Here is a 27,944-nt window from a genome sequence, read left to right as displayed (position 1 = left end):
TAACTTTTTTTTCAGTTATCAGGCTTACTAGCATTTTTTCTTATTATTTGCAGGGGGTTTACAGTGTACCAAAGATTCTGTGCTATATTTAATAAGTTTTATATCAGGATTTTAGGTGCAAATCTAAATTGGACTACCTCCAAAAGGCCTTGAACCTTCAGAGAATGTTGGTGTGGGGGGTTCAAGATCATAGGTGCAGGGTTTTTCCCACCTTGGGGTCCTGGACTCCAAGTGAGGAACAAATGGTCTACTCCATTATGGGACAACACCATGTTGTAATTATTTCTACTTTAACACTCCTCAGTTTGAGTTTGTTACATACATTGGCCAGACAGTTCTCCTTAGACTTTGCTGAAATGACAAGGACAACTTCTGTTGCTTACATTAACAATCAAAGTATATTTTTCTCAAGGATATTACTCCTTTCAGGATAACCAAGTGAAGGCCTAGGTAATCATAATATTTAAATGCTTTAAACTGTGTTATTAAAGCTAGATACCCATTTAGTTTGCATCCACATCTTTAGTTTTGCATGCCATGCGTGATTTGGCAAGCTAACCATGCAGGGGTGTCTCCAGGGGATAGCAACAAGTTGTATGGCCTCCCTTGACATATTGGTGCCACCCCAAAACCGATGCAATTATTGACTGTTTACCATGTCAGAGCTGAGAATTTAGTGAACACAACAGCTGTGGCGTGCTGCAACTAGGTGCGATTAGCATTTTCTGCATATTGATAAAGCCAATTGTCTTCTTTGAGACAGTGAGATGTTTGAATGTGCAAGAGGAAAGCCTTGTGTTAACTTCTTTGAAACTTACAAACTGTTTGTTTCATTCTATTTCTTTTAACCTTTATTTAACTACATTAGTTCCACTCAGATCAGAGATCTCTTTTTCAAAGATGACCTTACCAAGACTGTTCAAGCAGGAAAATGTCTTGCTTGACAGATGCAGGAGTACGCTTGCATTTTTAAGTCCTTAACATTTCTTTGTATTTAGATCAGAAACATGCCATTTAGTCTGACTCTTCAGTACTTTTTCAAGTGACAGAATAGGCATATAACATCTGTTTGATACTTCATATTAGTCATTGAAGTACCGTATATATAATTTGTGGAGACAGACTGCCACACATGTTGAAGTCAGTGCCCAATTTAGTCCTAAAATGGACACGCCCTAAGACTGGAAACCATAATAAGGTGGACAATGTAGACTAATGTCCTATATATTTTTTTTCCCACCCAGCAGTGGAAGATTAAATGAGTAATAGAGATTAAAGAAAGATTTCAACTGGAACATAGCTAGAACTTGAAGAACTTTCCGAACCTGACCATTTTAGGACGTGCTTTTATTTTGAAGGCGACAGGCCGGTGGATGTGTTGGGGGCGGTCGGCTCAGATTTTCCTCCGCCGCTTCACTTCTCTTCCTCTCAGCACCATTCACCCGTGGACCGTACCAACCTACAAGTGGTAAAACGGTAAGAGTTGATGAAACACTTTCTAAACTCTTCTTAAACTTCTTTAAACCGGTTAAAAACTCACATTTGAGCAGCTGTGTCGCAGTTTGAAAGAGTTTACAGCACTTGACGAAGAAGCGTTAGCATGAATGTGAATAAATGAAAGGCGGAATTTCTTTCTCATAGAGCAACTTCCTTCTGTCCATGCTGGGTCTTTATAGTCTAAATTCATTGCAATTGTCGTCGAAGTATCTTCCTTTCTTACATTTAATTGACGTAATTTGTTTCAAAGTCATTACAAAGTTAACCGGCGGCGGTTAAGAAAGTAGTAACACTCATTAGTTTGTAATTTCCGGGTGTCGGCCGTTAGGTAACGATAGTGACATTTGTAGCAAGTGGTACTTTACAATACTATAAAAAATAAGTGTATGCATTTGACAAGCGTGGTTAAAGTTCATTCATATGAGTAAATTTGAATTTTTTTCAAATATGTGTGCTACCCTGGCTGTCATGTGTGACGTGAGCACGACTTTCCACCACTTCCTGGATCTGTTTTAATTTGAGTTGGCAGGAGGGCTCACACCTAAACTTATCCTCCATCTTGGCTCCCTAAATGCTTTCACAGCCAAGTGCACAGAGATCACATCAGCTGAGATCAAAAGTTCTTAAAGGAACTTTCTCTCTTCTGTGTTAGCCCAGCAGAATGGCTGATAAGTGATTTGTAAAAGAGATCAACTCTAGCTTGAATCCTGATTTCCTTCCTGTGTGATAAATTGGCTTATTGACCATTTTTCACTTCTCTTTTAGGACTTTGAAAACTCTTGATGATATTTTTCTGTAATTGCTTTTTCATTGGCTTCTAATCAACCTTGAAAATATGTTGCCCTGCAGCAGCAAACGCGCCCTGATGAGTCATTTGGCTGTTTTTTTCTCTCCGACTGATGCTGAGTGAATCAACATGGGACATTTATTTCTCTGACTTGTATTAGGGCTGTCACGATACCCGAAATTTGAACCTAAATGTTAGCAGTGAAAATTACAACTACAACTGTAGATTTTTTGTCAGTACCTGTTTCGATGCCACGTCAACCATAAAAGGAAGTCCTTGTCCAATTTTGGCTGCAAGGAAATACAATCAATGCACAACACATGAAATTGCTCAAATACATTTCAAAAATGTTGCCAATGTGTTTTTGCAATTCAGGCAGCTCTCTCTCTTTTCCACACAGCAACATTAGGTTAACTATATGACTGGACATCTGTCCTTATCTTAAAGGTTTGATACTTTTTCAATACTTCTGATCATAAAAATAACATTTATTGTAATGTTATGAAGCACATAGCATTGGGGAATATTAACTTTTTGCCAGCCTACCTCAGAGCATGCTCTTGCAGCACACAGACATCCGTCATTGCAGTCATTCACTTTATTAAATTAAAGTAGTGTACACCCTTGCAACCCAGCTAAAGCAAAAAACTGACTGTCACTGAAATACACGCCCTTTTGCTCCCATTGTAAACAATTTGGGGCGCCTCTACAATCAAGTCTGGTGCCCCAGACCCTCCGTTTAACCCGCCATTGTGCAGTTTTTGTGACCTTGCTTGGCTTACAATTTCACATCCTGTCAGTGGCCGCCTCTGTTCTAGCTCAGTCTCAGAGGAGAATAGGTGCAGGGATGATAGCCAGCCTCCTTACACACAAACACACAAGCAATATGAGAAATTATTAGTCTTCCTTTAGTCCAAACAATGCATGCAGAAGCCAGGAATAGCAGCAACCAAGATATTTTTTATTTGAAAGAATACTGGTGCAAATAAACAATTTCTATACTTATTTTGATGCAACAACGATGAAAATAGATGTTTAAGGTTGGAAAAATTGGGTAATTTTTAAAAGACAGACAAACTTTGGGATCTTTACAAGAAACTGTAAGGGTGGACAATTTGTCTATGAATTTGAATGGACTAATTCTACTGTCTTTCTCTTTCTAGTAGCAAATTTGTTTCAAAATATGACTTAAATTCAGGCTCTCATTTTCTTAACACCAATGCTATTGATCATTAAAATAACTCAGTGCTTTAGTATCAAAAAGCTTTTGATTATCAAAAATTTTGACATTATTGGAGAAATCCAGCTTTAAAGATAGTAGAATCTTAATTTGAGCAAATTTCCTACCTTTTTGTGAATGTTTTCATGTTCTTCACCCCTTATTATTGCCTTTTAATCCCTACTCAGTTGGCTGAAATACAGTCATACTGCCATTTTTACATCTTTTTTTTTTTAAGAAACCATTTAACATCCTTGAAAGGACTCTGCCTCCTCCATCCAACAGTTTCCCAGGGCAGCAGCCTGAATCAGGGCATAAGGAGTGCGGGAATGAGCCCTGACCTCTCTGCTGGCACCTTGACTCTCCCATTCACCCGCTGCTTCCTGCTACTTCATGCAGGGATTTCTCACCGGCTATTTTTGAAGCTTCCTATTTGTTCTGGTTCTTCCTGGGATAGAGTTTTGTTTCTTTTTTCTCTCACACCAAGCTCTCTTAGTAGCTAGGATTAATCTCTATTGATATAACACTTTCTCTTGTATTATAAGCTTTAACTAAGATAATTTTTTTGCCTTCTCTTAATTTTCATGTCAGTGGTTTCAGTCTCACTCCCTCCTTTTCTTCTCTTGGGGTTTACTTCCTCTTGCATCAGCTCTGCTTTTGGTGTAACACTTCCTTAAACTGTTTATGTGCACAACTACATTTTCTGACTTTTTTAATCAAGTAACACAACTCTTAGACAGTGCCAGTTTCCTGTTATGCATTTATGTCACCAAAGCATCTTTGAAAAAAAAAAAAAAAAAATCAGTTACTCTCACAGGTATGGCGCTAAAAAGATGCTGCAGCCTCACAGCTTGTGGTTTTGTGCTCTAAAGGATATGAATCATCATCGAGCTTTGGGCTTTAAAAGGAAGTTTGCAGACTTCTCTTCACAAAGAGACTTTGTTGAAGGCTTAAATACAATTTATCATCAAGTATAAAGGTTCTGTGTTTGCCTCATAGGTTTGTATTGTATTATGGGTAATCTTCAATTGTAGTGATGTTTAAAAAAACTTTTTATGTTTTAACTTCACTTTTTGCACATTTATACACCTAGATAACGGCAACTTTTTATCTAAATCAACACTAGTGTCATGTTGCTACCTTGTGCCACTCCACACTGCAGTTTGACTTTCAAATAAAGTGTTAAAAAGTACACGTAGGTTGAAGCTGGATGTTGCTTGAGAGGCTCATTTCCTCACCCCAAGATGCAATAAAATGTCAGAATCTAGCAAAGGTGCAACAGTTGCACTGATGTTTGTTATCCAATGCAGCAGAGGAATTGAGAAATGGTCTGAATCAAAAGGGACGCATGAAAAGGTCTGTCGCAGACTGAGTGCTCCATGACGGAGACCAGAGATGAAAGCTGCTGTGGACCCATGGGTGACATCTTCAATAGGAGAGTGCAGAGCTAAATGTCAGCTCACAGAGGTCACTGTCACTTTCAGTTAGGTCGCTTTCATGTCCTGTTGTTTTTAAGGGATAAGTGTGCTGTGTTAATGCCACTAACAGTCTGAAATCCTGACTTGTAGGAGTCGCACATCTCCAGTCGTCTGCAAATGTTCTTCATTATGTAGAAACCCGCAGCTTGGGTTTCCACTACACAGCTTCTGTGAGACTTGTGTGTTGTCTGGCTGCCACATGTTTGTTACATTATCATAAGAACACAAAGCTGATGTTTGGTTCCAGTTTGTTTGATAGGATACATCAGCTGTTTCCCTACTGAAAGTCTGCAGAACCATTTACTTTGTATTTAAAGATGTTCCCAAAGAAAGATACATCCAAGGTTTCTTGATATATAAGCTAGACTGTTGTTGCTCTAACTTTGCTCTTTGCTGTGTGGATTTGCTCTTGAAAATAACTTGATCACTGTGACAATATTTCATATTAAAAAGTAGGGCTGAACGATTTTGGAAAATAATCTAATTTAGATTTTTTTACCCCCAATATTGCAATTGCGATTTGAAAGGCGATTATTCCTCAACTTTCTTTTATTCCTAAGCAAGGGCTGAACAATTCTTTAAAGTGTCTAAATCTGATGATTTTTACTCGTATTGCAAATTGGATATGAATTACTGAAGGGAAGGGATTGAAGGGATTTTGTCATTCTTATGTTTAATAAGAAAAAAGTACAAAAATGAGGAAGATAGGATTTTTTTGTAGACTATTCTAGAAAAATGGCACCTGCATGGAAGCACAATATGTCATGAATAACATGTCTGCTGCAAAAAAGAGGTTAAAACTGGTGTTTGACACATTTCAGGTCAATGAAATATTGAACCTTTTGCAATTTGAAAATTGCTGCAGGCCATGTTGCGATTTAATCTAATTTCTGATTAATTGCTCAGCCCCATTAGAAGTGACTTTAACAGTGCATGTAGAAGACATTTAGCAAGTTGGGAATGGCAGGGTGACTGAAATGGTCAATAAAAATATTATAATAAAGACATTAGCTAATGAAGCACAATATGATTCAACTTCTCCTTCCTCTTAATTTCATTAAAGTCATAAGTAGCACCGTGAGGAGGAAATAGTGACACAGTGAGCCACATTGGGAGGGGAACCTGTTCAGCATGCTGCATTTTGCTCCAGCAGTTGTATTATTCTATCACACAGGTCAGTAGGACAGTATTATGCAACTGGATGCACAGAATTAACATGCTAAATGGTTAAAGCCAGATCCCTAAGTAGTGTGCACCAGCATTACCACTCAGTCAACACAATTCTTCAAGTTTTCTCTGTCAGTTTAGACAACAATCCTAATCAAATGCTTTGTCTAAATGATAAAGCAACCGGCTGCCACAAGCACGCGCTCTTAAATCCAACGTAAACAACTATTAACTGATAGTACTGATAGCATCTCATAGGAAAATTGCAGCGTTGCACAATTTTTGATCCAGAAAATTGAAGTAAAGTTGTACATAGACTCTGCCAGGCTCTAAATGCAATGCATATAACCAAACAACAAGTGACGATAACCTGTAAAAAGATGTGAATGTAAACCTACAAGGAGCTTCAAAGGTAAGTATTGCTAGCACTGCTAATGCTAGCAACATCCTCCAAACCAACTTTAAATTGTTTACCCACTACTGCAATGATCTAGTGCTTGATCTGTACTGTTTTCTGGGTGTTTCTTGACCTAGACTAGTGAACTAAACACTGTTATAACATTAAATCAAATGTGAAATTATTTGTTTAGAAACATCACTGTTTGTTTGCTATCAGTATTTTTCCCCATCCCAAAGGATGCATGACATTACCAGCATGATCTCAGTATCTGCAGATATTAGCTTAAAAGATGTAAAATCTGTTTTGGCTGATCCAAACATTTCTGTCAGAATTTATAGGTGATAAATCAACTTTACATCTCAGCAGTATAAATCACGCATCCGTCTTAAATACCTGTAAAATGTTACCACATTTAGGTGGCTGCATAGGGTGCTACAGACTCGAGGAGGCCCATTATTAGCCCTGAACATTTTGAATAAAACCCTAAACCTAAAACAACTACCAGACTGTCTACTTCCCTGCTCCTCTCTCAGTTTTACTCAGCTCCTCTTTGCACAGGAGACACTAGTTCTCTATTATTTAAAAATGTGTGTATGAATGAACATTGGTTAAAGTGAGTTCAGAAAGATTGGCATTTATATATCAGCAAAAATCTAATATCATTCATCCCTACTAAAATAAAGTTGATTTAATACAAATTTACATTCAGATCAACCAACTAGTCTCATCATCAGATAACACTCAGAAAATAGTTTAAAGTGAGCATGATATATTTAAAATTGTCCCTGGGCAATTATTATTTTTGAAGATGCACTGATTGTGAACATTAGGGCCAACAATTTAGCTATTTACTACCATTGCAGATCACTCTTTATGCCAACATTTTCTCTCACATTTGACCACAAAACAGATCAGAGTTTGGCCAACAAGCCATCTCTTCTGCCCAATAAAAAACCCCCTTGTTTGATTCAGCATTTAGATGTACCAGATGCAAGCATTACATTGATTGGACACAACAGAAATATTGACTACTAATATCTGGTCACGCCACACTTTTGCTGGCCAGTGCTTGCAAACAGGCTTGGGATTTGCCGATACTAATGTTGGACCTGTGCATCCTTTATTTTGTTTGCAGAGTGTGATTAGTATTAGCAGTGCTAGAACTCCTTGCTGTCAGTCCTCCCTACAAGTTTACATCAAGATTCTTGTGCTATGTGGTTGTGCATTGCTTTCATGCATTTCTATCTCAATTTCTCATAAGCAGAAATTCTGCCAGATGTGCTGCTCCTACAATAAGACCGTGCTGGTTTTTATCAGGACAGTAGAGTAAAGAGAGCAGGCCTATTTCCTGGACCAAGTGACCAAATGATGGGTTACAGCTTGTAATACTTAGTAATACGTTTAAATGACGAATCAAACAAGAAGTCTTTTATTCAGACCAAGAAATGCCAGGCGACTTTAACTCAAAGAATAACTTAAACTTTCATGTTGATTTATTGGAAAATCTTTGGTTTTACTGGCCCCCTGTGAATGAAGTCAGGCTGAACATTTTGTCCTGAGCTCTTTGAAGACCATATGCTCTGCTTTATTTTCAGAAGTGGCTGTACGAAAAGTAAACTAATATTTTATGAAATTCCTGTGTTTATATTACATGGGAATGCAGTGCATTTTGTTCTACATGCTCTACATTTTACACTTACGCACAGGGGGTTTTATGTGAAACTATAAAACGTATAAAAGCACAGCTGTGTATTCTATTAAACCCAAGCACAGTAAAAGGGAATTACACAACATAATAGTGTTTAAAGTGGAGGTATGTTAAATGTGTGAAAAGGAGATACTTGAGGTGATGACATACCGCTTAAGAGAGATGATTATTAAACCAGATAAGATTAATGCAGTTGGATAGTATCTTCTTAAAATTGCTCTTGCTGTACTTTAGACAGTCAGACCTCTATAAAGCCTGAATGTTCACACGAGGATTCACTACTTATCAATTATCCACTAATGACTCCTGTCGGGAGACTCCTCTCCATGTGTTACCACTGACACCTCCAAACACTTTCCACTCTTACTGTCCCTGAATGCCCCATTAGCCATAATCCCACTCTCCATAATCTTATTGCTTAGCCGTGTTGCTAAGTAACAGAGCTAATCTCAGCTGCTGCCAGGCCGGGTGTGTTTGTCAAAGCGTGCTGCTTAACCCCGTCAAACAAACAGATTATTCTCCTGTTGATGCATGTCTAATCAGGTGGAGGTTAGGACACTAAGGTGGAGAGGCTCACCGTGTGTCCAGCGTTTGTTCGCACCGTCTCATGACCCGTGTGCTGTCTCCCAGCAGGCCGAACAATGACCGTCCCTTTTCCTGTCAGCTTAGTATGTAACCAGTTATGTCGCTACAGAGCACATTGTTTGAGCCGAGTCAGCCTGAAAGAATGTGCATCATTATGAGGATTGTGGTGTCAATATTGTTGAAACTAATCCATTTAACTCAGCCCACAGGACTTAAATTTGCTGAATCAACAACAACACACTGTGGTAAGATAGCATCTCTGACTGATGCAGGGCTGTGGACACACTGCATGATGAACTTCTAAATGTGTCTTATTTTGCCTGCGATTGTACTTGGAAAGTGCTTCTTTGGAGAAGACAGGACAGTGAAAAATACTGGAAATTAGAGAGAGAAAGGGAGAAATGACAGGCGACAAAGGAGCCACAGGTCAGATTTAAGCCTTCGCTGCCTATTTGGAGGACTCGCTTCTTAACAGGAGTCGTGACCTCACCTCTAGGCCAGGGGTGTCGAGCTCAAACACAGCAGAGGCCGGATTCTGAATTTAGGTCTAACCTGAGAGCCAGACAGGGTCAACGTTTAACCATAAACTGTCAACCTTACCTTCAACAGTGATAAGTTATGGGGGAAAAATTAGCACTGATAATTAATAATTTTGAGATTGAAAAAGCCAAAAAATGACTAGTTTAAATACTCAAAATCTGAGATTAAAAGAGAAACTTATCATCAAAAGCCCAAAACACAAAATTTAATTTCAAAATAAAGTTTTTCAAAAGGCAAATATATGAAGTAGAAAGTTGGAATTATGTTTTAAAGGTTAAAATATGAGATAAAATTCAAAATCATTGATTTAGAAGGTCAAATTGTGAGTTAAAATTTTAAATTGTGAGGCGCTGGAGTCAAAAGTCGGGATCAAAAGTCAAAGTTAAGAGGCGAGAAGGTCAAAACAAGACATTAAATTTAAGAAATAATGAGTAAAATATGACTTAAAATTTTAAATTGTCGCCTAACAGGTAAAAAGATGACAGAAGTCAAAATTATTAATTCAAAAGGGCACAATATGAGATAAAAGGCCAAAATTATAAGTTTGAGTCATATTTGTGAGATATTTGAAAATATTTAATGAAAACACATCCTCTCACAGCCCCAGTCTCACAATAATGAAGAAGCTTAGACAGTGCACCACTGTAAAGTTTAATACTCTGACACAAACAGCACTAAATGACAAACTGAGTGTGACTTAAGATCTCTTGCCAGATCTACCACTTACTCTAAGCAATGCACAGATTTCAGATTGTGCTTGTGTTAACATTGATAACTGGACTTTTGACATACTTACCAGGGGTGTGACAAAACCCTTCACACGAGAGACAAGACTTTATTTCATTTCCACCTTCAGCAACATCTAACATTGTTTATGTGTGGAGTAGCACACCTCATTGTTTGCATGGGATTAGCTGTGCTTTTTTCTTTGCAAGCTGTTTAGTTGTTGCTTTGTACTTTGCTGTCCTGCTCATGTATTTACACTTGAATCATGCAGATCACCTGGATAGTAAGGGTGGGAATCACTCATGGCCCCACAATACGATATTATGACGATACTTGGGTCTCAATTCCATATTTCTACAATTTTAAACATTTTGCATATATTGCAATCTATATTGCGATCCCTACCATTTTTTCAACTGTTTAGCTGATTTAGCATTGGTCTTGCCTTCATGTTTGTCATGTTACTGCAGTATTTTATTTTCATGCAGCACTGCTTGCAAACTTCATGTGTCACGTCCATCTCATTTGTGCCCTGCTTGCATTCCTAATGTCTTCTCTGGTGCTGCTGTGTTTGTTGGACTGACTTTCTCCTGCTCTCTGTCCGTCATCTCTGCTGACCTCACTGCTCAAACAATTGTCCAAACAATTAATTTTACATTTCCATTGTCATAGACTTCAGCTGAAAAATCGCTACTTAGCAGACGTGAGTTTATATAATATCATCACGCAAAATATTCCAATACCATGCTGTATTGATTTTTTTCTCCTACCCCTACTTAATAGCTCATTAAGGACAGAGGCAGAGAGACTGTGATGCAGTGTTAATTTTGGCAGCTTTTTTTAATTTCAGTCTTAGTCTTTAGATGAAATATCTTTCAGTTTTAGTCACATTTTAGTTGTGTCAACCCTTTTTAGTCTAGTTTTAGTCGACAAAAATTGCAAAACATTTTAGTCTAGTTTTAGTCCATAAAAAGTCCTCAAATTTTAGTCTTTACTTTTAGTCCAAACATTTATTCTCTAGCCTAAATCTGGTACCAAATCATGGTAGTGTGTTCTCTCCACTCTGCCAGACCTGGGGTCCCTGCTTTCTACAGCTGAGAGACAGAAGAGATACAGCTGCTTGTTTTTTGACAGATTTACCCACAGTGGAGAAATATCACAGATTTTGAATGTCTAACAAAAACTACGTTACATTTTAGTCTAGTTTTAGTCATCTTGACAAAAACTAAACTTACTTTTTGTAAGTTTTAGTCATCAAAGATCTATTTTTGTTAGTCATAGTCTCGTTTTTGTCATGGAAAAAAGGCTGTCGATGAATAGTTGTAGTCATAGTTTTAGGCAATGAAATTGACGCTGCTGTGATGTGGCTCTCTGTGTCACTGTAGACAGGAACTGCTTTGAGCAATGGTACAGACGATGCAAAAAAGGCACAAGGACTTTGAAGATTTTTGTCACAGGAAGGTTATTTTTTACTTTTTTGGTCCCGAAGAGATGGGAGAACAAGCTTGTGCAAAAAAAGTCTTTGTTGTGGTGCAATAAGGAACCTGTTACTGATTAAATTGATCTTGAGACAAGGTACAGGATGTTTTATTTATTTTTTATACCTTAGTCAAAGAGGAGGAAGTGGACAGAACCAAAAACAGGGATGGGGGCGGCGCACATGAGAAAGAAGCTACAGGCTGTTTTTAATAACATGCTGTTTTTTGTTGTAATTTTAGATACGCTAACAACCAATCAATTGGTTAATGCATGGTTGTAATTTCAGTCAATCAAGATATATAAAAGTGCACCCCAACCAAAAAAATAAAATCAAATTCTCAAGAATTTACAAATAAATTCCTCAAATTTGAATAAAATTTACAAAAAAAAAAAATGAAAGCAACCCCCATCCAAAGAAAATTAAATCAACTTCTTTAAAATTTACAAAGACATTTCTCAAATTTTCATGTAAGTACCTAAAATTTTAAGAGCTAATTCCCCCAGAAATTTGAATCAAATTCCCTAAAATTTACAAATAAATGTTAAAAATTTCCCTAGAATACCTACAATTTTCTAAACAAATTTCCAAAGAAATTCAAATCAAATCCCCAAAATTTACAGATAAATTTATCAGATTTTTTCTCCCCAAAATTCAAATCACCCAAACAAAACATTTAATTGCAATTATTTTGTCCTAATTGCAAATTTGATATGAATTGTAATGAAGAGAGTGACGTTTTTGTGGATTTTTTTTTTACGACAAACAAATACAACAACAAGGAAAGTAGGAACTTTGTCAATTATTCTAGAAAATATTGGCACTTGAATGTTTGCAGGATGTGTAGAGCAAAACACCTCTGCCTCAAAAAATGTATTAAACTGGTATTTCAAAACATATTTCAGGTCAAAGAAATATTGCACCCTTTGCAATTTGAAAATTGCAGTAGGTCATATTGCGATTTAATCTACATTTTGATTAATTGCCCAGCCCTAAGTACAGGTTGGAACTTCCAAAACACGTGATCTGAATTGTCATAATGCTTACTCCAGTTGTAGCGTCTGTGTTGGACCAGTATACCTGATCTAACCTGTAAATGTAGCATACTGGTATGTCATAACTGCTGGTTCTGTTAAGGACTCTCAATGTGTGTGTGTGCAGCCTCTCTATAGAACAAAACATGTGTCATTATAGAGCTAGCACTTCCCGTTCTGTGACACTGAGGTACGCTGCAGCCATCATGCAGCTTGCACAACACAAGCACTGTAGAGGAAGTGAAGAAAAAAAAAAAACCTATTTATCGATACGTAAAGAATGATATGACAGCACTCTGTTAGCTGGACTCGTTGTCCCCTTTCTGTCCTCTCTTTCTCTGCGACAAGAAGTCTCTCTGGCCTGCATGTTCTCTCTGAGCAGAAACACTCACACAGCTGACCAGCCAAAACCACGCCATCCCTATTGGCAGGCGGGGAATTTGTGCTTTTATGGGTGCACAGAGGCCCCATTTGGAAAACCAGGGCTGTGCTCTCAGTTCCTGCTTGGCTGACACCCAACAAAATATGGCCGACACAATAGAGCAGAGGCAAGCGTAACACTAACAATCCACTTTTTGTGTTGTTGCGTGGCATGTCTGTTTGCAGTGCTGTGATTTGTTTGCTTTTTGTGTTTACCTGGTTTTCCTCTGTTTGCATTTCTTTGATTTGAGCTTGTTGAGGGATTATTTACACTAGCTGTAGATTAAGTGTAGCCTAATTTAAGATTGTCATATTACTACAGGGTTAAACTTTGACACTATACCAGGAAAACAATTTGATATTGATGTGTGTTTTGATACAATGGCAACAAAAACAGAAGTGCAAGGCATTTAATTTTAGGTAGTTTTGTTTTCTTTATCACGAAAAATTAAAATCTGACATCATCTGATAATGGCTCTCACTATTACTGCTATTACTTTTTTCCTCCAATCACAGATTGAGCATTGTCATGATACCGGTACCATGAGAGCATTGGCAAAACACATGGGGAAAAAAGGGTACTGATTACCCGGGCCCACAGTAGGGAGGGCCCCTTGAGAAGCCTGCAATGAAAAATGTGTTTTTATTTATTTATTCTTAGTAATTAGAGTCATTATTGAATCAAAAGTGACTAAATGAATCGGTCAACAAACGGAAATATGTATCAAATAGAGTAAAATACAGTACTGGGGGGCCCCTGCTCCTCCCTTTAAAATGTCCAAGCGGTGTAGTCCAGCAGTGCGAAACAATGCGAGTAAATTAAATTTGACCACGATAAAATATTGTTCATAAACTGGGAAATTATGGTTTGAAAATACATTAAAATGCATAGATATTTGTAAAAATGCCACAACATTTGTTGCTTGGCCAGCAAGTTAAGGGGGACCCTGTGTAATATTCTGTCTGGGGGCCCTAAATCCCTAGCTACGCCCCTGCATGAGAGCTAGATAAATAATAAGTTTGCATGTTTATTTCAATTTAAAAAAGATAATTTACTCAAAGAAAAAAGTTGTAAACGTCCATCCATTTTCTACCCTGCTTATCCCGGTGGGGGTCGCAGGGGGCTGGAGCCTATCCCAGCTGTCTTTGGGTGAGAGGCAGGGTACACTTCCAGACTGGTCGGCAGTCTCAGGGCTGATATACAGAAACAGACGTGGTCAACTTTACTCAGTTAAAACAGACCACAGGGTTAAGTGGGTGTGGTTTTTTTATTCCTCAGAGTCTACCAGACACAGAGAGGGGGAACTTCCTTAAATAAACTACCCCTGTCAGACATGACAAACAGAAAACCAAATGCACGTGTCAGAAATGAGCAGTGTTTATGTAGTGAGTTATCGATGATTTCTTTTTTTTTTTTTTTGTTTTTTTTGTTTTGGTTTGGTTTTTTTTGTCAGCAGATTTTTGGGACTAAATGAATTTGCTAGTTGCTTTTTTTGACCCTTACCTTCATCTGATACCAGAGTTATACTGATTTTTGGACTATTATATGACAGATATGGTTGGCGACGCATATCATGAGTTTGATTTTTCTTCAAACTAAGTGGCTATTTTCTGTTGTGTATGTGTGAGCTGTTACTACTGGACCTTGTTAGAATCTTGAGACTCTCCTCTTTCTTACAGTCTATATCACCAAGTTTACAAAATATTGTACTCTTTTGATGTGTGTTTAGCTTTTAAAATTCCAAACAGCCAGAACAAGAGCTGATGCAGGAGAAAGGGTTAAATTAATTAGGTCTTCACTTGGCCCCTTGTAGTCTGAGGCCCCAGGCAGTTGCCTACATTTGCCTAATGGTAAAGCCCACCTCTGCAAATTCCTACACAAAGTTCGATGCTTCATTTTGGTACCTCACCACCCCAGTATGTCCCCCCTGCCAAATGATGATAGTTGTCTGTCTTGTGTTTTCCTACCAAGGACTTTTTTCTTGAACCTCTTACATGAAGAAGTTTCATCTGTTTCCTTTTCTTATCTCATGTTCTACTAGTATCTTTTAAAAACACTTCTTTGAATCATTTGAGTCAGCTTTTATTTTCTCACCGACATTCAACACACTATTTTTCTCCGAAAAGTATTGATTCAGGCACTGCAAAGGCACAAACGCTGTTTAAAATCGATTTAGCACCAGTATCAGAAAAACCCAAATGATACCCAACCCTAGTCTTGGGATGCATGATTTACAATGGTACAGTTTTGTTTTAGGAGATAACAATGTATGATATGTTGGCAATAATATCATGCATCTCTAATGGTGTCCTCCTCAGTTTTCATCTACACGTGCTGCATTCTCATAAAACACCTTCACCCACATGAAAACACAGTAAGCACTGTTGCAGATTGTATCAATGGTAGTCTGGCTTTCACCGTGTGTGAGAAATAGCTAATTCAGAGACAGCAACAATGTATTTGACATGAGAAAATTTTCCCTCGTTCCTCTGCTATGACCATGTTTTTTATTTTCAAAGTTGTCCCATCACCCTGAACTGGTTTTTATCCAAAACTGCTGATGGTTTGTGTTTTCAGAGTGTTGTGTGAAACAGCAGTGACCTCTGTAGTCCATTTAGGGCATATTTGTTCATCAGCATGGGGTAAAATAGTTTGGTGTGTATTTGTAAGTACATATAAAGTGCAGTTAGCAGCATCAACCTGAGAACAAGTTTGGTTACAACCACTGTTTCAATGAAAGTGATAGCATTGCACACCAGTGGCATCAAAAAGAGGATAAAAAAACTAGCACACATGTGACATCACAAGCCCAAAAGTCATTTTAGCCACCTACACTTAAACTCTGTAAGTTTGTGTGACTAGTATGAGTGCTCAAGCACAGCACACTTCCTTAGCCTAAGAACAGCTGGAAGAGATGTGCTTCAGCATTGAACAGTTGCTCATGTGCACAAAACATGGATGTGACATAAAATCAATATGACCGTTTATTAATCAATAGCTGAGTGTTGAAGGGTCGTTATCTGACCAAAATAAGCCACAAAGTGAACACATGCTCTCTGGGTAGTTCTCCACTGTGCTTACTCTGATCGGGCTTCTTGTAAACAGAGCCTAGTCGATGTCATTTTAAGACATCAGGATGTACCGGAGGTAATTTTGCTCAGGACCGGTCAGGCCTGGAGCTTTGTGAGTAGGACAGTCCCCCACACGTTGTTGTGCACTCTTCAGTCCCTTTCACATACCATCCCTTTTCTGTTCAGGTCCTTGTTCTTTTTGTCAAACTCTTGTAATATACATTTATCTTTTTTTCGTTTCTGTTGCAGTCTTATTTTAGTGTAATCATAACAGATACAGTTTTCTTTAAGCCTGATGCTTGGTTAAAATTGCAGGAAGTGTTTTTTCACTATGCAAATGCCTATAAACATCAAGATGACTGAGCTGGGGAAGTAGCTGAGCTGCCTGTAAACTCAAAGGAAAGTTCCCTTAGAATAAATATAAATGACACCACTGCCAATTCTGACATTGCTAACTAGCAGCGCTTCCCATAAAGGCACATTTGAGGCTGCATTTTTTAATTGTCCTGTCATACACACTTTTTTTTTTTTTTTTAAATCTTAAACAGACCACACGTAACATGTTTTATGAGGGAACCATTGTCCAGCTGCCTCTGGGCTTTTACAGCTGTTGATCAGCCTTGTACAGCTATGTTCTACAGATGTGCTCCAGATGTTTTTAATAGATAAGCCCCTTTTTACAGTTAGTTTTAAGCATTTAGAGTTTTGAAGCCTCTTCTGTGGATACAACTGCAATGATACTAAACATCAACTAATCTGCTGACAATTTAAACAAGTAAAAGGCTAAATTCTGTATGGCTAAGTTCATATTAACTCTTTTTTATTGTTTGCTATAAAGGTATAAATCTGTTTGTACTGCTTCTGCCTGTTTCTCTTTATGTTTGTTTTGCTACCACGCAGTGATATAATTACGACACCCAGAGTCTGAAATTAACATTCAGCGAGTGCCAAATGTGGTCAGAGAGTGAATGTCAGGGGACTGCCTCACATGGTGGGTAAATGAACCAAAATCATCACATAAAAGGAAACTGTGACAGGTTTAAATCACATTATGTAAGTCTTCGCCTGCTCCGTTGTTGTTTGCTTGTCAGAACTACTCACACAGGAACTCCAGCCACCATACGCCACTGTTAGGCTGCAACCGACCAAACCACAAGTCTCAGAATACATGGGTTTCATAGATCAGTGAAAATGCAAAATCATGGAGATGAATAAATTCACTGCCAATAAACCCTGAAAAGATAGCAGCAAATCTGTGAGATCTGTTAAAACAACCTGATTTAAGGGTCTATTTTTGGTCATTCTAAACAAGAAATGACCAAATATTGTGTGAATAAGACTTCAATTTCTGTTGCCGTGGTACTGAAACAGGTCTGAATACATTATTTGATTTTGTTACTAGTATAGTATATAATTATAATTCTGGTGTTGTGACAAACCTTTCAGATGTTCAATTGATGAATTATCTCAGCTCTGGCCTCTTGGACCACCTCTGTCCTCACAAAACAATCCCACTTTTCTTCAGCATCTGCTTTGAGCCACTGTCCCCTCTCCTAATCAGTCGTGACGGCTGTAACTGCGCAGCCGAGTGAGGACAGCCACACTAGCACTGCTGTTTCTCTGCTGAGGTCTGACAGCTGTTTGCTGTAGGAGACAAACAAGTGAAAGCAGCCTGGAGCTCTGATTGTGTTCAGGTTTTAGTCCCCTGACCTCTGCTGTGTGTTAGGGAAACAGAATCCACAGCTGAGGAGACTGATGCTTCTGGTCTCTGCTGCTGTAAGCTGAAATAATAAACAAAACCGCTCTAGTTTTACTGTGAACGCTACTGGTAGTATCTCTGAACTTGAGCAGATCACACTGGAAATGTCAAAACAACATTTAAGAGAAAATGTTTATTTGTGGTGTTCCTTTCTGTGGAAAATGCTGCTTTTTGTTGGTAAACCCCCCTGGGTGCAGAGATTTCCCCCCCTGGATTATTAATCTGTAGCACTCATCTATGAGCCTAAAGTCAGATAAGCCTGATTGCTCAACACAGGAAAGATTTCAGTACAGCAAGTCAAATGCAAAAACAGGAAGTTGTCTCTTGTATGGCCTCTTGCTATCACTCTTCATCACTTTATTTCCCTGTTCTTTAACTACTGCCTTCCCTTTGTGTCTGTGATTAGCACACAACATGGCGGAGCAGGAACCCACACCAGAGCAGCTGGCAGCCATCGCAGCAGCCAATGAAGAGTGCGAAGGGTCAGTCAACTACAAACCTCCAGCGCAGAAGAGTTTACAGGAGATCCAGGAGATGGACAAAGATGACGAGAGCCTCCGCAAGTACAAGGAGGCGCTGCTGGGGAAGACTGCTGTAGCTGCAGGTTGGTGACCCCTGCCAATACATGATAACTTTAGCAATGAACAACTCCTTAGTCATGCACAGTAACATCAGTTTAAACTTTATTTGCAATATTTAAAAGACAACCCATCTCTTCTTTTTCTTTGAAAGTTTCTTGAAAGACTAGTGACACTGCTAGTTTGTATGTAATACTAACAGTACAGCGAAACAAGTGCCATTGTGTGTTGTGTAAACACTCAGCCTCCTTAACGTATGTACATTGCATGCAACACCCATGGATTAGAGGTACACTTCAGTGCTTTGGCTTTTGTAAAATAGAAAGGTTTGTACATATGTTTACTGCATGTTTAAAAAATGTTTTTGATCTATGATTAAAATAATTCTTGCAACTGATTCAGCACAGCTGGGTAAATATACTTGATTGTTTGACTGGAATTACCCAGTAATTGGGACAGTTGAAAGCTGGCTTTATCAATGTTGCAATTTTCTAAAACAGGGTTACATATGACTAAGTGGCTGTTAGTATAGGTCATATGTACGATTAAGTATGAAGAGTTCTAGGCTTTACATATCTGTTAATATTGACATGTCAGATATCAGCAAAAGTCTTGAGATTGTGTATCCCTAATTATTTACTTCTACAGCATGGGGAGTTTATGAGGTGGGGCTTGAAACTGAGCATGTTTACAAAAAGTGAGTGTTCAGCACGTCATTTGATGCTTTTATTGCAGAAGGAAGGATAGATACTATGGGAATATAATGAAGAACATAGAAATGTTTTTGGGGTAAAAAAAAAAAAAAGAAAACCAACACTCCTGCACTGAACTAGAGATGGACTGCATAATATTACCTTGTCAAATTATTGTCATAACATGTAAATTAAAGATATGGTTGGTAGAATTTCTGCACTGAAAATTCTATTTTAAGTTCAAAAGTGACCATCCTTGTGTTACATTTTTTAAAATTGAGGTCTTACGTATGTCAAATACTTTCCAAAATTTTCAGTCAAAGAAAACTGTAAATTATATAGTTCTAATAGGACAAGTCTTGTTATTGAGGCAGCCATAGGCTGTCAGTTAAATCGCCCAAACTCATCCCTATAACATGAAACCCCCAACACACCAGCACTGCACAGGGCTGCAAAGCTCTGAGGTCTCCTTCTCAGTACTACTTCTTGTTTAGAATTTAGGACTCTGTTCACAACAAAAGACAACAAAGTTACAGCTGTGACTGTTGATTGGTCATCAGAGTGACTGTGAGACTGTTGAGTGGTCATCAGAGTGGAGTGGCTCTGTGACTGTTGAGTGATCATCAGAGTGACTATGTGACTGTTGAGTGGTCATCAGAGTGACTCTGTGACTGTTGAGTGGTCATCAGAGTGGCTCTGTGACTGTTGAATGGTCATCAGAGTGACTGTGTGACTGTTGAGTGGTCATCAGAGTGACTGTGTGACTGTTGAGTGGTCATCAGAGTGACTGTGTGACTGTTGAGTGGTCATCAGAGTGACTGTGTGACTGTTGAGTGGTCATCAGAGTGACTCTGTGACTGTTGAGTGGTCATCAGAGTGACTGTGTGACTGTTGAGTGGTCATCAGAGTGACTGTGTGACTGTTGAGTGGTCATCAGAGTGACTCTGACTGTTGAGTGGTCATCAGAGTGACTCTGACTGTTGAGTGGTCATCAGAGTGACTGTGTGACTGTTGAGTGGTCATCAGAGTGACTGTGGGACTGTTGAGTGGTCATCAGAGTGACTGACTGTTGAGTGGTCATCAGAGTGACTCTGTGAGTGTTAAGTGGTCATCAGAGTGACTGTGTGAGACTGTTGAGTGGTCATCAGAGTGATTCTGACTGTTGAGTGGTCATCAGAGTGACTGTGTGACTGTTGATTGGTCATCAGAGTGTCTGTGTGACTGTTGAGTGGTCATCAGAGTGACTGTTGAGTGGTCATCAGAGTGACTCTGTGACTGTTAAGTGGTCATCAGAGTGACTGTGTGACTGTTGATTGGTCATCAGAGTGTCTGTGTGACTGTTGAGTGGTCATCAGAGTGACTGTGTGACTGTTGAGTGGTCATCAGAGTGACTGTGTGACTGTTGAGTGGTCATCAGAGTGACTGTGTGACTGTTGATTGGTCATCAGAGTGACTGTGATACTGTTGATTGGTCATCAGAGTGACTGTGAGACTGTTGAGTGGTCATCAGAGTGTCTGTGTGACTGTTGAGTGGTCATCAGAGTGACTGTGTGACTGTTGAGTGGTCATCAGAGTGACTCTGACTGTTGAGTGGTCATCAGAGTGACTGTGTGACTGTTGAGTGGTCATCAGAGTGACTCTGACTGTTGAGTGGTCATCAGAGTGACTCTGACTGTTGAGTGGTCATCAGAGTGACTGTGAGACTGTTGAGTGGTCATCAGAGTGGAGTGGCTCTGTGACTGTTGAGTGATCATCAGAGTGACTGTGTGACTGTTGAGTGGTCATCAGAATGACTCTGACTGTTGAGTGGTCATCAGAGTGACTGTGTGACTGTTGAGTGGTCATCAGAGTGACTGTGTGACTGCTGAGTGATCATCAGAGTGACTGTTGAGTGATCATCAGAGTGACAAATATTAAAACAGCTTCAGCCCTTCAAGTGTGAAGGGATTTGTAAGATACACTATAGTTATGAGAAATTGTTGGAGGAGAAGGTTTTGTTCTGTTTATATGATGGGTACTGGTTGATGCAGGAAAAAAACATGAACGCAGTGCTCACTGGAAAGTATAACTTAAAGAAACTTTATCATCGTTTCTAGTAATTACCCTGTATTGATACTACCTGTAACAGACGTATATGCAGTTCAGTTAAACCTAAAGATTTAATCTATCTAACTAGTGATGTGTGTGTTTGATTGCTCCTCAAACTGATCTTCTGGTCCTGATCTTCTCTCTTAGATCCAAACGCCCCAAACGTCCAAGTGACAAAAATGACCCTGATTTGTGAGAGTGCACCAAACCCTCTAGTCCTTGACCTGACGGGTGAGTACATCCTACTGAAATGTTTGTTATAACCTGAATGCACATTTAACCACTTGTTCCCTCCCATCAATCACCCTAGTTTAATGAGCTCATAGTAGCATTAAATATGACCAGCTATCAGTCCCATCAGTGCGTTCAAACTCAGAGCAGAAAAGATGCATAATCATTAGTCGGCTAATAAGTAATGACATGATTCCTATGGAAGTGGGCTAATGAGACATTTCCTGATAGTAAAGCAGAGCAGAGCATGGAGGATGGCTACATTTGAGTTACTGTGCCACCTGGTGGTCAGTAATGGTGTTTAAAATCACAGAATAGAGCGTCTCTGTGTTGTAGTGTGGGTAAAAATGCTCCAAACAGATGCTGTTCTTCAGGAAAACCTCTTTTCAGTCTGCACTCTTGATTTTCTGTCTTTTCATGCTGTTTTATGGTCTTCCAGGAGACCTGAGCACATTCAAGAAGTGCCCGTATGTGCTGAAGGAAGGAGTCGAATACAAAATAAAGATCACCTTCAAGGTGAGAGAGTCTGCTTTTAGTCACACCAAGGATTCCTCTCTGTTTCTTGTGTGCAACTGTTGCTGGCGTGCAGATATTCCTGCCGCTGCATTGAGCTCTTTGTCACAGGGAAGTGTTCACCAGGATGTGTGTTGTGTTTGCAGGTTAACAATGAGATCGTGTCAGGACTGAAGTACATCCAGCAGTCATTCAGGAAAGGTGTGAAGGGTAAGGCAGATATTTTCTCTATTACTCCTTGAGTTAATTCAACATAAAAAAACAGTTGTGTTTTTCAATGTTATGGGGTTATTTTGAAACCATACTCTGAATACAAGACAAGAAATTTTGAATAAGACAAGAACATTCATATATGCACATGAAATGTAAAATAATGGCCTTCCTTTCGGTGCCAAAATTAGAAAAATTGTTACATTTTCTTGTGGGATGATCAACCCAGCTGCTTCCACATTTGATGTTTTTGAAGCCTCTGTCAGGGGTGTTCAGCTGCTCATGAAACAGACTGATGGCCATACTTAACATTCATTAGGGCTGTAAAGATTAATTGAGTTAATCATGACTAATCAAAGTCCACAGTTAGCACACAAATTTTTGTAATTGCAATTAATTGCATGCTTTATTGTCCTTTTCAATGCACTTTGGTCAAGGCATTTCAGCATCTCCTTGCAGCCACAATGAAGTAGAATAAGTCCACCACTGCTCCTTTATGTCTCATTTGACTTTAAATAATGTCCAGACAGCTAAATGGACAAGTCATAGTCATCTGAACCTTTTAAATGTTCTCTGATTTTGTTTTCAATCCATAACAAGTTCCTTTTTCCACGGTTAAGTTAATAATAAAATTTTCAATGTGTCAATAAAAGTAGGTCTGTATCTCAACAGGAAGTCAGTTACCTCCTAGTTCAAGACAGTTGAAGACTTAGAAATGACAAACAAACAGTTTACAGTTCAAAATAGTGGAATTTTAAAATGCAATGAAAATCACAATCAACTACAGAAATTCTGAGATGAATCGCAATTTAAAATGTAATCTTTTGACTGCTCAAATACTTATAAATCAGTAGTTAAGCTACACTCACTTAAGTCTTTTAATTAAAGCCTTGTTTCCATCAGCTGGTCTGATTTGATTGAGTATGGTCTGGTATGGTTTGGTACACTGAACCCCAAAGTAGTCTTCGTTTCCGTAGACACCCGTACCCTCACTTGGTGGGTGGGTAGTAAAGGCTGTTAGTGTGACGTCACATACAGCGCTAGTCTGCCATTGCTGCCGCTGAGCTGTAGAGACAATGAGTGGCAGAAATCGGCAGGGAATAAGCAGTAAACAGCTTTATTTCAGCTGAAAACTAGTCTTTTACAAAAAAAAAAAAAAAAAAAAGCTATGTCTTAACTGTATTAACCACGGTCAGTACAGAACCTCAGCTAGTGGAATACAGGTACAGAAACATTGAGTTTTATATATATGAATATATCTAGTCTATAAAAGTTAACACAACATAATTCAAATGTTGTGAGCTATACCATGAGAATTTGATCTCAGGAGGGGCTCAGAGCTCTGTCTGCTCAGACATCATCAAAATTAGACGTGTACCGAATACCTGAATATAAGCCGCACCAGCTAAATTTAGGGAAAAAAACAAATGTGTATATATACAAGCCGCACTGGACTATAAGCCACAGGTGTTTTAATGTTTAATTACCATATGTAAGGGTTCGTGCACAGAGGGGATTGTCGGGAAAGAGATGGCTGTTTGGGGAAGCTTCTATTTTATTAACATTTCAGCAAACAAGTTGCATATTTGCATAACTTATTCAAGTGTTACCATTTAGTGCAGTTGTACGGAACATGTACTGTGCTGTGTAAACTGTACTGTGTCACATAGCGTTTCAGACACACAAACTTTCTCATGTTTAACAGCATTCGAAACGTGTACACTGTGCAGAAATAATAAACAGTGCGCTCCCAGCGCATGTCCCGGCAGTGATCTATAGTATAGGCTAGTACCATAACAAAAAACAAAGCTTACAGCGCGTGACAAGGCAATATCAATGGCTGTATTAAATGTGTTTTTTAAAAGTGCTAAATTAAAAGTGCCTGTAACACGGCAGTAGGCCTAAAGGTGCAATAACACGGCTGCTTAAAATATAACCAACCTACCAGAAAAGTCATTTATCCTCGTCTTCATTTTTTAGGCTAAGGTGCAGTAACACGGTTGTAACAAGAAAAGTCAGTCATTCATCCTCATCTTCGTCTTCTTCCTGCGTACTAAAACCACCAAAGTCCTCTTCTTCAGTGTCGGAAACGAACAGCCTCAGGGTGGCTTCGTCAGCCACTCTCCCAGTCTCTCCTTCATTGTCGCTCTCAAAACCAAAGAACTGCTCTTCGTCAGTGTCAGAATCGAACATCCTCTGAAGGGCCTCGTCAGCCGTGGCGGTGTCCTCCTCTTCATCACGCAGCAGTCCAGCCTTTCGAAACCCGTTGGTGATTGTGGATGTTTTGACAGCCAGATCGACTGCCTTTAACTTAAAAGCTGCATTATATGCATTTCTTCGTTTGTTTTCCATAATGAGGGTTTGTGCATGAAAACTTCCTTTGCGCAAATTGTCTCGCTCTCGTAATGTCTGTCTTGCTGTCGTTCTGTCTCTCGTACTGCATTTGGTTCCACTTTTGCTTTCGTTGTTTGCGCGAACTGCCTGTCTCACTCTTTTCCGGCCTCCCGCATTTCCTGCTGGAGCCCACCTCTCAAAGGTGGGGGACGTGGACCGACCATAGAGCCCATAGAGTTTAAAGGTGGGGGACCTTAACCTGTAAAATCCATAGATTTAGAAGGTCCCCTAGTGGCCGTTAGCTGTAACTAATCTATGTAAAAATCCATAGATTAGCTGCACCGTTGTATAGGCTGCAGGGTTCAAAGCATGGGAAAAAAGTAGTGGCTTATAGTCCGGAAATTACGGTATATATTCTTTTAAAACCATGATTAGACATAAGGTTTACTTTAAAGAAAAAAAAAAGTCAGATTTTTTTTGAAAAAAAATTGGCATTTTTGAGATTATAAAGTCAGATATTAACAAGAAGAGTTTCTTAGAGTCTAAAAAGCAGAAAAGAATCTTGTAATTTTCAGGTTTAAATAGTCATAAATTTTGACCTAAACTCAAAAATGGCAAAATCTTTGAATTAACATTATGAAGTTGTAAATTTACATGAAACAAAACGACAACGGTTTAATAGCCCCAGTTTACAAAAATGTGTCTTCTATGTCTAGATAATAATGAAAATGTGATAATTCTAGGCTAATATTACAATTATTTCCTCACTGATCAGTCCTAGGTGGAAGTATATTTTGATTAGGCTCTCAACTGCAGTACTAGTGCAAGAGAAACTCCTTCATCTGGTATGATTTTCTTACATGTAGTCAGCTTTTTTTGACATTATAGCCTCAAAATTCCAAGTTTTGGTTCACGTAAATATACAACTTTTAAAGTGAAAGAACAAAAAATATTGTCTTTTCTAAAACTTGAAAATGAGGGTTTTTTTTCCTCAAAAATGAGTTTATTGTCTTAAAATTTTATATTTGAAAGTGGTGCTTATACACCATTGTAGTAATGGATAGAAAATACATGGCTCTTTTGGCAAGAACCTGTGATGTCAGTAGACAAATGTTGGGGTTTGTCAATGAAATCAATTAAAATTGAGGGGGGCCTAAGGAAAAAAAAGGCTGGGAGCCTGATTTAGACTGCCAGAAGTTTGCAATGAAGAGCCGGTCACAGATTAAACTGTTTTTTAGGTATATTTTGAAGATTTTCTCTTTTTTTCCTTGTTTTTCTGAATGACTGATCGATTGTTTGTGTGCAGTTGTGATTTGAGTCGACCAAGTTTTTCTTTGGTTGAATACAGGCCTAGTGTTACCCAACCTTTGCTTTTTCATTGTTTGCTTATTTCATTTCAATCCTGTCCCAACAGGACGTCAGTTACCCTTAGTCAAGAGCAGGAGAAAAAATCAAAAATTACACAAAACAATACAAACTTGTTTTAACTGCACATGAGGTAGTTCTCTCAACTATAAATGAAAAGTTTAAAGCATTGCTGTCCAAACTACTAAATTATATCAGTTCCTTTAGCCTTTCATTTTTCACATTCTAGTAGGTAAAGGCATATGAAACCGATCTTATCCACTGATCTTATTTACAAGGATGGACCGATCACAGTTCTCCTAAAATTAAGGAAATCAGCACTGATACCGATATTGGCCGATCGATTGGTGCACCCCTAGTCTATTTTAATATATAGTCTGTGGATTACCACCATCCAATGAACATCCCTTCCTCGATGTCTTTCAGCTATAAGAAACTTAAAAAACTGTCAAATCTGTATAAAATGGTGCATTTTTTTCTGAATCTAGAGTTTCTTGTCTCTCTGACCCAACAGTGGACAAGTCGGACTACATGGTAGGCAGCTACGGCCCCAGAGCAGAGGAGCCATACGAGTTTGTCACCACCTTGGAGGAGGCCCCTAAAGGCATGATCGCCCGTGGCCTCTACATCATCAAGTCCAAGTTCACCGATGACGACAAACACGACCACCTCTCCTGGGAGTGGGCCATCATGATCAAGAAAGACTGGAAAGACTAACGCCCCATGCCCTGCGCCCTTCCTGTGGCGTCTTCCTCAGCTTCGCCCCCTTTCTCTCTCCTGCTGTCAATCCGTTTGTTCTCCACATCTGGATTATGTTCTGATCCAAGCTTTTGCTCTCTCCGTCCAATGACACCCACTCATTCAGTTAAATTTTCTTCATTCCAATCACTCCATCATTCCTCCCCATCATTTATGCTTGATTTGTTTGCACCAGCCCTTCTGTTAAGTATTACATCTTTGAAACGGAGAAAGCAAACATGCACAATCTACATTTTTTAGGTTATTTTTGTTTGTTTATAAAATAAAAATAAGAAAAAAAGTTAATTGCTCTTGAAAAGTAATTATGTGATTTCTTTGCTGCTTTTTCCCTCCCTTTTTTCCATCCTTCTCTACATTTCAGAAGCTTTTGTATGATTACCGTGATCTGCCTTTTGAAAGCATAGTACAGGGAGCAGTAGTGCTGTATGTACTGTATGTGGCCACTGCATGGTCATTGAGCAATCGTTGCTGGACACAACTCTTGGACGCGGCCCTTCTTAAGCCTTTGAGCAGATTATTTGTACCAGAGTCTTGGTAAATTATTAGGTATTAAGGCCACCTCTTTAAAGGGCCCAACAAAGTCTGCTGAAAGGGGGCATAAAAACCTCTACCTCCTAGTTTCCCCCTTGTTTTATGTGGCTACTTCTCTTCTGATCAGGGTATTATTTTAGCAGCCATGTGGCCTTATAGAAATAACTAAAACAGAACTAAACAACCAAGTTACGCAAGTTGCCTTCCTTTTATTTCTGCCAGATCATCATGTGGATTTTTTTTTTATAACTATACTTAAAATACACAGACAGGACATCAGGATATGGAATTTAACACCTTTATTTCAGGTTTTATCATTTTTAAGAACCATTACAGCTCTTTTTCATTGCAGTTTCTTTACATTAGTCTTTTTATAGAGCTAAAACAGCTGTACACGTCCCTCTTGTACCTGAGGCCATATTTCCACCTTTTATACGAACACAAGGACTCTCGCTGATGTTCACTGTGCCTCTGGTCTCTTAAAACCACATGCTGCTCTTGCTGACTCAGCGGCACTCGCATTGTCAACACCAGTGAGGCGATGTGCCGGCTGTGATCGACTCCTGAACCAGAATGGAGACCTCAGCCCCACAGCAGACGTCCTGCCATAAAAACAAGTGTTTTCTTTATATCAAACACTCCATAGATGCATGACCAGAGTCCAGCAGCTTCATTTGGGAAGTTTCTCTCTGTGGGTTTGACTCTGATGTGTGCTACTTGTGTTACCTGCAGTGTACTGATCTCCTGTGTTCACATTAAATTGTCCAGACAGTC

The 27,944-nt window shown here is 38.9% G+C and overlaps 1 protein-coding gene across 1 annotated transcript; it reads left to right on the top strand.

Annotated features, from left to right (window-relative positions):
- The first annotated feature begins 1,364 nt into the window (after positions 1–1,364).
- On the top strand, positions 1,365–27,944 carry arhgdia (Rho GDP dissociation inhibitor (GDI) alpha). The gene is made up of 6 exons (XM_041777851.1): positions 1,365–1,476; positions 18,276–18,473; positions 21,375–21,458; positions 21,898–21,974; positions 22,118–22,181; positions 26,395–27,944. The coding sequence occupies exons 2-6, from the start codon at positions 18,284–18,286 to the stop codon at positions 26,595–26,597; spliced, it is 618 nt and encodes a 205-aa protein (XP_041633785.1). The 5' UTR covers positions 1,365–1,476; positions 18,276–18,283; the 3' UTR covers positions 26,598–27,944.

The sequence above is a fragment of the Cheilinus undulatus genome, linkage group 21 (genome assembly GCF_018320785.1).
Source record: "Cheilinus undulatus linkage group 21, ASM1832078v1, whole genome shotgun sequence".
NCBI lineage: Eukaryota > Metazoa > Chordata > Actinopteri > Labriformes > Labridae > Cheilinus > Cheilinus undulatus.
Note: the sequence above shows the minus strand (reverse complement) of the source record. Positions and strands in the feature narration are given on the sequence as shown.